The 8,854-nt window shown below is 47.9% G+C and overlaps 1 protein-coding gene across 3 annotated transcripts in view; it reads left to right on the top strand.

The window, feature by feature from the left end:
• Positions 1 to 1,876: 1,876 nt before the first annotated feature.
• Positions 1,877 to 8,854, top strand: part of RPRD1A (regulation of nuclear pre-mRNA domain containing 1A) — a 127,907-nt gene continuing 120,929 nt past the window's right edge. For 2 of the 3 annotated variants that reach the window (XM_069730502.1, XM_069730504.1), the window contains exon 1: positions 1,893 to 2,173. In XM_069730502.1, the coding sequence (XP_069586603.1) occupies positions 2,023 to 2,173 (151 nt within the window). In that variant the 5' untranslated portion in view covers positions 1,893 to 2,022. Of the gene's footprint in view, positions 2,174 to 8,854 lie in introns of all 3 variants that reach the window. The other variant, XM_069730503.1, reaches the window with a different exon arrangement.

Here is an 8,854-nt window from a genome sequence, read left to right as displayed (position 1 = left end):
GGAAGGCCTGTATCCTCCTGTGCCCCCGCAGCATGGTATGGAGGGCCTGTATCCTCCTGTGCAGCTGCAGCATGGTATGGGCGGCCTGTATCCTCCTGTGCAGCTGCAGCATGGAATGGACGGCCTGTGTCCTCCTGTGCCGCCGCAGCATGGTATGGAGGGCCTGTATCCTCCTGTGCAGCTGCAGCATGGTATGGACGGCCTGTGTCCTCCTGTGCCGCAGCAGCACGGTATGGGGGGGCCTTTGTTCTCCTGTGCCCCCCCGCAGCATATTATGGAGGTCCTATATCCTCCTGTTCAGCTGCAGCATGGTATGGAGGGCCTGTATCCCCCTGTGCTGCCGCAGCATGGTATGGAGGGCCTGTATACTCCTGTGCTGCCGCAGCATGGTATGGACGGCCTGTATCCTTCTGTGCTGCCGCAGCATGGCATGGAGGGCCTGTGTTCTCCTGTGCCGCAGCAGCATGGTATGGGGGGCCTGTGTCCTCCTGTGCCCCCGCAGCATGGTATGCAGGGTCTGTGTCCTCGTGTGCCGCAGCAGCATGGTATGGGGGACCTGTGTCCTCCTGTGCCCCCCAGCATAGTATGGAGGTCCTATTTCCTCCTGTTCAGCTTCAGCATGGTATGGGCGGCCTATATCCTCCTGTGCAGCTGCAGCATGGTATGGAGGGCCTGTGTCCTTCTGTGCCCCCGCACCATAGTATGGAAGGCCTGTGTCCTCCTGTGCAGCTGCAGCATAGTATGGAGGGCCTGTGTCCTTCTGTGCCCCCGCACCATAGTATGGAAGGCCTGTATCCTCCTGTGCCCCCGCAGCATGGTATGGAGGGCCTGTATCCTCCTGTGCAGCTGCAGCATGGTATGGGCGGCCTGTATCCTCCTGTGCAGCTGCAGCATGGAATGGACGGCCTGTGTCCTCCTGTGCCGCCGCAGCATGGTATGGAGGGCCTGTATCCTCCTGTGCAGCTGCAGCATGGTATGGACGGCCTGTGTCCTCCTGTGCCGCAGCAGCACGGTATGGGGGGGCCTTTGTTCTCCTGTGCCCCCCCGCAGCATATTATGGAGGTCCTATATCCTCCTGTTCAGCTGCAGCATGGTATGGAGGGCCTGTATCCCCCTGTGCTGCCGCAGCATGGTATGGAGGGCCTGTATACTCCTGTGCTGCCGCAGCATGGTATGGACGGCCTGTATCCTTCTGTGCTGCCGCAGCATGGCATGGAGGGCCTGTGTTCTCCTGTGCCGCAGCAGCATGGTATGGGGGGCCTGTGTCCTCCTGTGCCCCCGCAGCATGGTATGCAGGGTCTGTGTCCTCGTGTGCCGCAGCAGCATGGTATGGGGGACCTGTGTCCTCCTGTGCCCCCCAGCATAGTATGGAGGTCCTATTTCCTCCTGTTCAGCTTCAGCATGGTATGGGCGGCCTATATCCTCCTGTGCAGCTGCAGCATGGTATGGAGGGCCTGTGTCCTTCTGTGCCCCCGCACCATAGTATGGAAGGCCTGTGTCCTCCTGTGCCCCCGCAGCATGGTATGGAGGGCCTGTGTCCTTCTGTGCCCCCGCACCATAGTGTGGAAGGCCTGTATCCTCCTGTGCCCCCGCAGCATGGTATGGAGGGCCTGTATCCTTCTGTGCCCCCGCAGCATGGTATGGGCGGCCTGTGCCCTTCTGTGTCCTTCTGTGCCGCCACACAGAACAGAGCTCGCTGGTTCGGTCTTGGCTGAGGTTCTCGCGTCTGTGTGCTCCATACGTCGCGGCACAGCATTACCGCTTTGTGCCACTGGGTGGCAGCACCTGTTCTGTTTTGTTTTTTTCCTATTGTGCGTAACAAGATGGCCACCACTAGTCGCTGCCATTGGCCAGAGCCCGCACAATGACGTCACTTCCGTTTGCACGCCGGATTAGTGCTGTAGGTGGTGTAGTAACGTTATACTGCTGCTGCTGCCGCCGAGTAGTAGTCAGTACTTGGGAGAGGACCGGCTGTGGGCAGTCAGGGCTCCCACTCCGAGCCGCGTGTAACAGAGCTCGGCCATGTCTGCGTTCTCTGAGGCGGCGCTGGAGAAAAAGTTGTCGGAGCTTAGTAACTCCCAGCAGAGCGTGCAGACCCTGTCCCTGTGGCTCATCCACCACAGAAAGCACTCTGGTGTTATTGTCTCCGTGTGGGATAGGGAGCTGCGCAAAGGTAAGGCGGGAGGGCGGCCTGCAGCGCCTGTCGGCACAAGGCTGCTGCGGACACGGACTAGTTACTGCCCCGTGCACCTGCTCCTGAGCCCCAGTGCACCTGAGCCCCTGTGCACCTGCTCCTGAGCCCCTGTGCACCTGCTCCTGAGCCCCTGTGCACCTGAGCCCCTGTGCACCTGCTCCTGAGCCCCTGTGCACCTGCTCCCGAGCCCCCATGGCGGCGGACCCCTTGAGTGCCCAGGGAGGGTTGCAGGAGCAGGGCTTATTCTCACATCTCGGCCCTAACATCACCACTCATTGGCGCTACATGCAGACCTGTGGTCGCTGCCTGACAGTGGTGGTGGCAGCAGAAAGGTCACTAATGCGATAGGCCTGTCCATCATGTTCTCGGCAGCACAGCAGACAGATGATCTGTCTGCTGTGCTGCCGAGAACATGATGGACAGGCCTATCAAATGATCTGTGCTGGTGTAAAAATCACCGCATCGGACACATGTTGTTCAGGTGGTTGCCATCCTGTTCAGATGGCCAATAATGGCTGTTCCCACAGACTCTTGTTCCCCATCTATTGGCATTTCTGAATGGACTGTTAGGATATGTTCACATATTGCATTTTTCCTGCGTTTTTCCAGCTCTCTTGACAGTAAAAGAAGCTTCTTACAAAAAGCAGGTTTTGCATCTTTGTTGTCCGTTGCTGAAAGCTTAGTGTCCCCCCAAAAAACATGATGCTACTTCCTTAAGGTTTTTGCACCAAAAATACAGCAAAACCTGATACCTGTGTAGTTTGCTGTTTTTTTTTTTTGTTACACTTACCCAATAAATGCTATGGGTGAAAAAACACTGAAAGTGGCATGCTGCAGTTTGCCAAATCAATCCGGAAAAAAAACCAATGTGTGCATGAGATTTCTGAAATCTTACAGCTTTTGCTGGTACTATAAAGTGCAGCTTAAAATTTACATAAAGAAATGCAGCAAAAATGTAATGTGTGACCATAAGCTTACAATAGGAGTTGGCACGGGTTACTTTATGCATAGAATTACAAGGTGACTCCTTTCAAAGCACCACTCCATCTTTTTTTTTTCTTCCCAGCTCTGGAGCTGTGTTACTAATGTAAACTCTCTGCCCCTAGTCTTCTCCTTACCAGCCACTGTCTTCAGCTCTTCCCGGTGCCACTTCGTTCTTATGCCGCCAGCTTGTGACCATAATTTCCAACCAACCAGGAGTCAGATGTAACGGTTACAAGTTCTCAATATAATTCTATGAAACCCTCGTTCCTCTCACAGTTACATTGAGTTATGACTCCCGGATCGTCCCACAACCTGCTGAAGATTGGCCGGACCAGTTCTGATAACAGATGAAGATGGCAGCTAGGGACAGGGAACTGACGTTTGTGACACCAATCCAGCAGTTAAAAACCCCCCAGGTGGAGTGGTGCTTTAAACTATTAGAAGCATGTGCTGCCTTCAGACTAACACAAATTATGTTAGAAGTGGTATACGGACTATGACCTGTACAGCCACCCCACCCACACCCCTTCTGTCAGAATGGAATGGCAATGTTCTCACCAGTCTCCTTCCTGTTGGTTCCCCACTTAATGCTTCAGCAGAAAGTAGTACTGACACCTGTCACATGGATGTGACCGCTGTAGTGCATAACCATGGCATGTGGATGGCTGTAGTGGTCACATACCTGTGAAGTAGGAAGGGAGTGATAAGCCGATGGGGACTGTGCAGTGTTATGATCGGAACAAAAGAGGAGCCGGTGAGTATTTTACTTCCGCTGACAACCCCTTTCCACTGTTAATCCTGCAAGAAATGTATGAATAAATGAATGCCTAATTATCAGTTGATTTTAATTTACTTTTAATAAGGATAACAGCACAGAAAAGATGCAGAAGAGTTGTCTCTAATAAGGGATATACTGTATATACTCGAGTATAAGCCAACCCGAGTATAAGCCGACCCCCCTAATATTGCCACAAAAAACTGGGAAAACTTATTGACTCGAGTATAAGCCTAGGGTGGAAATGCAGCATTTACCGGTGAATTTCAAAAATAAAAATAGATCATTATTTCCCCATAGCTGTGCCATATAGTGCTCTGCACCGTTCATGATTGTCCCATAGCTGTGCCCCATATACTGCTCTGCACCGTTCATAGTTCCCTATAGCTGTGCCCCATATAGTGCTCTGCACCGTTCATGATTGTCCCATAGCTGTGCCCCATACAGTGCTCTACACCGTTCATTATTTCCCTATAGCTGTGCCCCATACAGTGCTCTGCACCGTTCATAGTTCCCTATAGCTGTGCCTCATATAGTGCTCTGCACCGTTCATAGTTCCCCATAGAAAGCTCTGCCATGGCCGCTGCAGTAAAAAAAAAAAAAAAAACATACTCACCTCTCTTGCTTCCAGCTCCCGGCGTCTCGTCCCGGCGTCTCTGCACTGACTGATCAGGCAGAGGGCGCCGCGCACACTATATGCGTCATCGCGCCCTCTGACCTGTCCGCGTTCCTGCCGCCGGGAAGATGGAGCGGCGCCCGGCGGCTGGAACGCGGACAGGTGAATATTACTTACCTGGTCCCGACGTCCGGCTCCCTCTGCCTGTCACAGCTGGTCTTCGGTGCCGCAGCTTCTTTCTCTAATCAGCGGTCACCGGCACCGCTGATTAGAGAAATGAATAGGCGGCTCCACCCCTATGGGAGGTGGAGCCGCCTATTCATTTCTCTAATGAGCGGTCCCACGTGACCGCTGAAGAGGGGATGAAGCTGCAGCACCGAAGACCGTGGGACAGCAGGGACAGCGCCAGGATCGCTGGGACTAGGTAAGTATGCCTCAGCGCCCTCACCCCCTCACACGCCGACCCTGCCACCCACCTTGACTCGAGTATCAGCCGAGAGGGGCACTTTCAGCCCAAAAATTTGGGCTGAAAATCTCGGCTTATACTCGAGTATATACGGTAATACAGATAGCGTGCTTATTCACATAGTTTCCAGTAAAATGGCGACACCTGGTACAACCTGAATGCAGTGATCACAGGGTTGTCGGGTATGGTAACATACCTATAGCCCTAATTCATCGTATGCGGACACTTTTTTTTTTTACTTGTACTTACGTCAAATTTTTCAATAAATTTGTGCACGTATTTCTTTACTTTTGTGGGGCAAATGGAACTATGAATAAGGCCCTAAAAACTGTACAAAAACAGGTGGAAATTCCATAATGGATCAAACACTATATTTAGTAAAAACAGTCTATAACTAAACTCGGCCAATTAATTTGCAGTTAGATTTTCACAGATTTTGATCAATCGGAAGCTGCATAAAGCCTCTCTGATCACATTGTGCATTCTTGCTTTGCTAGGCTCTACACAAACATGTCAGCCACTACAAGGAAAGTCCACTGCTAGCACAGCCCTGACCTGTAAATCTCCGCAGTACGGTGCTGACCTCCATGTATATACACAGTGATGTCCATCACAGGCACTTAATCCTGGTGACCCAGCTTCCACGCTAACGTGTTTGGCCTCATTCACTAGTCTGCAGAAATGCTGCTGCTATGTTGGTGTGCCACCAGCATTTCTGATTGCTGGGATTCCAATGGTAAGATCATTCATTTCTGGTCCGCAATGCTAGAGTCAGAAATTTCAGTGACTTTTGTAACCACGGGTTCACTTATAATAACCTGTTATCTGAAAGTCAATTTACAATGGAAGCTATTGTGATGAATGCAGCTGTGATATTATATGGGAAGCCAGAAAATCAAGAACCGCATCCAATCCAGGTGAAAAAAACAAAAAATACCTCTTTATTTTGTCAAAATGCGATGTTTTGACCAATTGAAAAAGACCTACAATTGGTCGAAACGTCGCATTATGGCAAAATAGAGGTATTTTTGTTTTATTTCATCCAGACTGGATGCTGTTCTTCTTGATATTTCTGGTATACATTTTTCTTATTGGGTACCTTGGATTCTAAACGTGCATTCTGATATCTGAAGTGCTGTTGCTATTGCATTTTGTGATATGGGAAGCAGTCTTTCCAGACTGTACTGCTATCTTAATCTCCTGAAAAAAGGGGGGGGACCAGAATGGTATCTGATCTGTCTACTGAGTCTTTTGCTGGCCTCCCTTTCCTCCTCCTATGGCCAGCACCAAAGAGGTATGGTATGTGTTTTTTTTATAGCATTATGTAGATGTATAAGTTACTATAATTATGTATCGCTATTACTGATGAGCAAATATACTCGTTACTCGAGATTTCCCGAGCATGCTCGGGTGTCCTCCAAGTATTTGTAAGTGCCCGGAGATTTAGTTTTCATCGATGCAGCTGAGTGATTTACAGCTACTAGCCAGCATACGTACATGTGGGGGTTGCCTGGTTGCTAGGGAATCCCCACATGTAATCAAGCTGGCTAACAGATGTAAATCCAGCTGCAGCAAGGAAAACTAAATCTCCGAGCACTTACAAATACTCGGAGGACACCCGAGCGTGCTCGGGAAAGCTCGAGTAACGAGTATATTCGCACATCACTAATCGCTAGATATAAATGGAAAAGAAAGTGATGCTTAGGTGTATGGCCTGATTTAAGGCATATTTTGACCAATTGATGATTTGGTGAGGGAAGGAATTCTTTTTCTACAAAATTAAGGAAACTGTCTTACTCTTACTGGATAGTTTTAATTGTTAGAGTTCAAGACACTCTGAGCCAAAAGCAGAAAGGGGCTTCTATCCTTCGGAGGACCTAGAAACGTCTCTACTCTTACTTGGATTGCATCATTCGGTCTACTGTGAAGAGAACACTCTGGACATCTCAGAAGAAGATAAGGGCTTTCCCGACAGCAGATCCATTAGCCTCTTGGCCCAGCATCCTTCAGTCCAGACAAGCTACGTTCACCTGTGTTGGAGCTTCATGCCTATGGCTTTTCTAGAAACTGTACAACTTGATTTTCCATTGTACACAGCATGAACATGTCTTGTCACTGTGGAGATGTTCTCCATTCTACACATACTTGTATTTTTGTGGTCATTCCTTCATAATGTACTCCTCATATGTAACCGCATTAGCAATGACGATAGAAGGCATTCTTAGAAGCGTACAATTTCATTAAATTAGGTTTTACGCAATGTTGAGGAAGAGCCTTGTGTAGAGCCTAATTTCTATAATTATAACCCAAACGACAACAAGGCATTAGAGATGTTAATGAGCCATCAGGGGAATGTCTAGCTGAGAAACTATTTTATTTTGCTGCTATGCCTAACAGTTATGATTTTATTGTTAATCTTACTGTCATACTTCTGTCCTTGTAATAAAGCTTTCTACACTAAATGAATGCATATTAAAATGTGATAGTCTGCACATCAATTCATTGAGCTGAATGGCATAAGACCGGGTAAGATATTGTGGTTTATAAAGTTCTCATTGTGTGTCTTCGGAAATTTTTTTATAAAAGTTCAGATTACACATTTATTTAAAGTAGTTCAGTGAAGATATGTGATTATTAACTGGTGCGTTCTGACATCTGTGGCATTTTTTTCCCCCCTTAGAATGGATGGGCAGTGCACATTCACCATTATTGCTCTATTCACTCCCTATAGAGGTGCTGAGCATGGCAGTTGGCCTTTTCCTACAGCAATAATTGGGAATGCACATTGCCATTCTATTCTTAAAGGGATTAAACTGCCCCATTCTGCCCATATAGGCCAGGTCCTAGTGGTTGTCCCCACTGATAGGTTATCACCTATTTTCACTGGGCAATCTTTTTAACTAACTTTCACAATCTAGAAAGATATCATGTAAAGTAAAATCTATGAAAATAAAATATAAGACTGACCTGGATACATTATACATTAATCTTCATTTACATGTCTTTCCATCTTAGTTTTTTTTTTCTTCTCTGCAGCCACTAGTTTTTTGCTGTTGTTCATCTTCTACATCAAACAATTGTGTAAAAATAATTGAATCATTTGGCTGCCCTAGTTATTTCTAATTTTCTAATTACATAATGGTGAACTGCTACCTGAAGAAAGAGATCATTTCATAGGTCCATGATGGACATATGATAATTCATAAGAATGCTTGTACTATATTACTGCCTTGTGTAAACCTGTATCCAGTTGGCCAACAACAAGCAAAATGCTTGTTCCTTGACTAGCGGGCGCTTGTTTTTTTATTTTTATTCCAGCATGAAATTCCTAATGGTCATTGAAGGGAATCTGTTAGCAGATTTTTGTTACCTAATCTGAGAGCAGCGTGATGTAGGCAATGCGACCCTGAATCCAATAATGTATCACTTGGTTTTCTGTTTCTGCGTGCAGCCATTCTGTCACCACCAGAGATTTTAGATTTAGTATCTCGCAGAGCTACCCTGCTGTAGCCTTCATGGTGTACTGTAAAGTGGTGGCTGCTAGTGATGAGCGACTGTGCTTGGATAATGTCTTATCTGAGCACACTCAGGTGTTATCTGAGCATCTGGTAGTGCTCGTCTATTCGAGTCTCTGTGGCTGCATGATTGCGGCGGTTAGTGAATCCCCACATGTATTCAGGCTGTCTAACAGCTGCAAATAATGCAGCCACAGAGACTCAAACATAATATACGAGCACTACCAAATGCTCAGGTAAGATCTTATCCAAGCATGTTTGCTCATCACTAATGGCTGCCAATGAATTAACTTCGAGAATGCAT

The sequence above is a fragment of the Ranitomeya imitator genome, chromosome 6, assembly GCF_032444005.1.
Source record: "Ranitomeya imitator isolate aRanImi1 chromosome 6, aRanImi1.pri, whole genome shotgun sequence".
NCBI classification, from domain to species: domain Eukaryota; kingdom Metazoa; phylum Chordata; class Amphibia; order Anura; family Dendrobatidae; genus Ranitomeya; species Ranitomeya imitator.
The sequence above is the reverse complement of the archived record's forward strand: the minus strand, read 5'-3'. Positions and strand labels throughout refer to the sequence as shown.